Below are 2,004 nucleotides of genomic sequence, written 5' to 3'. Positions count from 1 at the left end.
TGCAAAACCAGGGGTAGAGACTTGTCCTCAGTGGCGGAGCCGCCGCGCGCTGATTGGCCGGGGCCAGCACATTTATTCCCTGACAAGCCCCCATCACATGGATGGTTGTCTATTAACTTGTTCAAAAAAGTATCAGGAGTTGTCAAGGCAGAGAGAGAGAGTGTGTGTGTTTGCAAAAGGGGGTAAAGTAGTTTGCTGGCTCTTTAAGAGCGAGGTGGAGAGAGAGAGAGAGAGCGAGCGGCAGGCAGAGAAAAGGGGAAAAAGGAGGAAGAAGAAGTTTTTTTTAAAATCGAGGCTCCGGCGGTAATAATAGCAGTTATTAGCATTATTAATCCATCAGCGAAGAGGAAGATCCCGATCTTGATCCAAGTGTGGTTTTGGGGAGTCCCCCTCCCCCCTTTCTTACCCCTCCCTAGGAAAAAAAAAAAAAAAAAAAAAAAAAAGTCCGGCTTGGGACTTCGCTGCGGCTGCTCCTCGCTTCTCCGCTCAAGGCTGGTTCCAGGCAAAAGTAGTTTGAATGTACAACATGATGGAAACCGAGCTGAAACCTCCCGCCCCCCAGCAAACTTCGGGGGGAGGCACGGGCAACTCCAACTCGGCCGCCAACAACCAGAAGAACAGCCCGGACCGGGTCAAGCGCCCGATGAACGCGTTCATGGTGTGGTCCCGCGGGCAGCGGCGGAAAATGGCCCAGGAGAACCCCAAGATGCACAACTCGGAGATCAGCAAGCGGCTCGGGGCGGAGTGGAAACTTTTATCCGAGGCGGAAAAGAGACCCTTCATCGACGAAGCCAAGCGGCTGAGAGCTCTGCACATGAAGGAGCACCCGGATTATAAATACCGACCCCGGAGGAAAACCAAGACCCTGATGAAGAAGGATAAGTACACGTTGCCGGGGGGCTTACTGGCGCCGGGCACCAATACCATGACGACCGGGGTAGGGGTTGGGGCCACCTTGGGAGCTGGGGTGAACCAGAGGATGGACAGTTACGCGCACATGAACGGCTGGACCAACGGAGGCTACGGGATGATGCAAGAGCAGCTCGGTTACCCGCAGCACCCGGGCTTGAACGCGCACAACGCGGCGCAGATGCAGCCCATGCACCGCTACGACGTGAGCGCCCTGCAGTACAACTCCATGACCAGCTCCCAGACCTACATGAACGGATCGCCCACCTACAGCATGTCTTACTCCCAGCAAGGGACCCCCGGCATGGCCCTGGGCTCCATGGGCTCGGTGGTCAAGACGGAATCCAGCTCCAGTCCCCCCGTAGTCACTTCCTCCTCTCACTCCAGGGCTCCTTGCCAAGCTGGGGACCTCCGGGACATGATCAGCATGTATCTACCAGGTGCTGAAGTACCAGAACCAGCTGCCCCAAGCAGACTTCATATGTCCCAACACTACCAGAGTGCACCTGTTCCTGGCACAGCCATTAATGGCACACTCCCTCTATCACATATGTAAGACAAAAGGGGCCGGGGGGGGACGGGAGGGGGGTGGCGGGGGAAGGAAAACTAAACAAAACAAAACAAACAACAACAACAACAACAAAAACTTTTATTAGAAATTCTGGACTTTTTCTTTTTTTTTTTTTTCCTTTTTTCTTTTTTTTTTTTTTTTTGGACTATTTTTGTACAGAGAAAACTCGGGGCGGGGTGGGGGGGGAGGGTGCGTGTTTGGGGTTGGGGGGTGGGGGGAGACAGAAATTAAACCGACAAGGAACTTGTATAGATCTCGGAGGGGAAGCAACTACGCAAAACTTTTAAAAAGTTCTAGTGAAAAACGGTAGGAACTTTGCAGAAAGTTTGCAAAAGTCTTTACCAATAATATTTAGAGCTAGACTCAAAAGAGCGAAGAGGAAAATGTTTTAATATTTGCAGGCAACTTTTGTACAGTATTTATCAAAAGAAACATGGCAATCAGAATGTCCATTGGCAATAGAGAGAGAAGAAGAAGAAGAAAAAAAAAAACAAACTCGCGAATTTGCCAATTATTTTTTAAAA

General features: G+C 51.0%; 1 protein-coding gene across 1 annotated transcript; it reads left to right on the top strand.

Annotated features, from left to right (window-relative positions):
• The first annotated feature begins 517 nt into the window (after nucleotides 1-517).
• Nucleotides 518-1,465, top strand: SOX2 (SRY-box transcription factor 2). The gene has a single exon (XM_074153679.1). It carries the CDS (start codon nucleotides 518-520, stop codon nucleotides 1,463-1,465), a length of 948 nt encoding a protein of 315 aa, XP_074009780.1.
• Nucleotides 1,466-2,004: the final 539 nt, after the last annotated feature.

This window comes from Numenius arquata, chromosome 9 (assembly GCF_964106895.1).
Source record: "Numenius arquata chromosome 9, bNumArq3.hap1.1, whole genome shotgun sequence".
In the NCBI taxonomy this organism is placed as follows: Eukaryota; Metazoa; Chordata; class Aves; order Charadriiformes; family Scolopacidae; genus Numenius; species Numenius arquata.
The sequence above is the reverse complement of the archived record's forward strand: the minus strand, read 5'-3'. Positions and strand labels throughout refer to the sequence as shown.

What these genes read in the sequence shown, in the direction of transcription:
- SOX2 (XM_074153679.1), top strand. Translation starts at nt 518, where the DNA reads ATGTACAACATGATGGAAACCGAGCTGAAACCTCCCGCCCCCCAGCAA.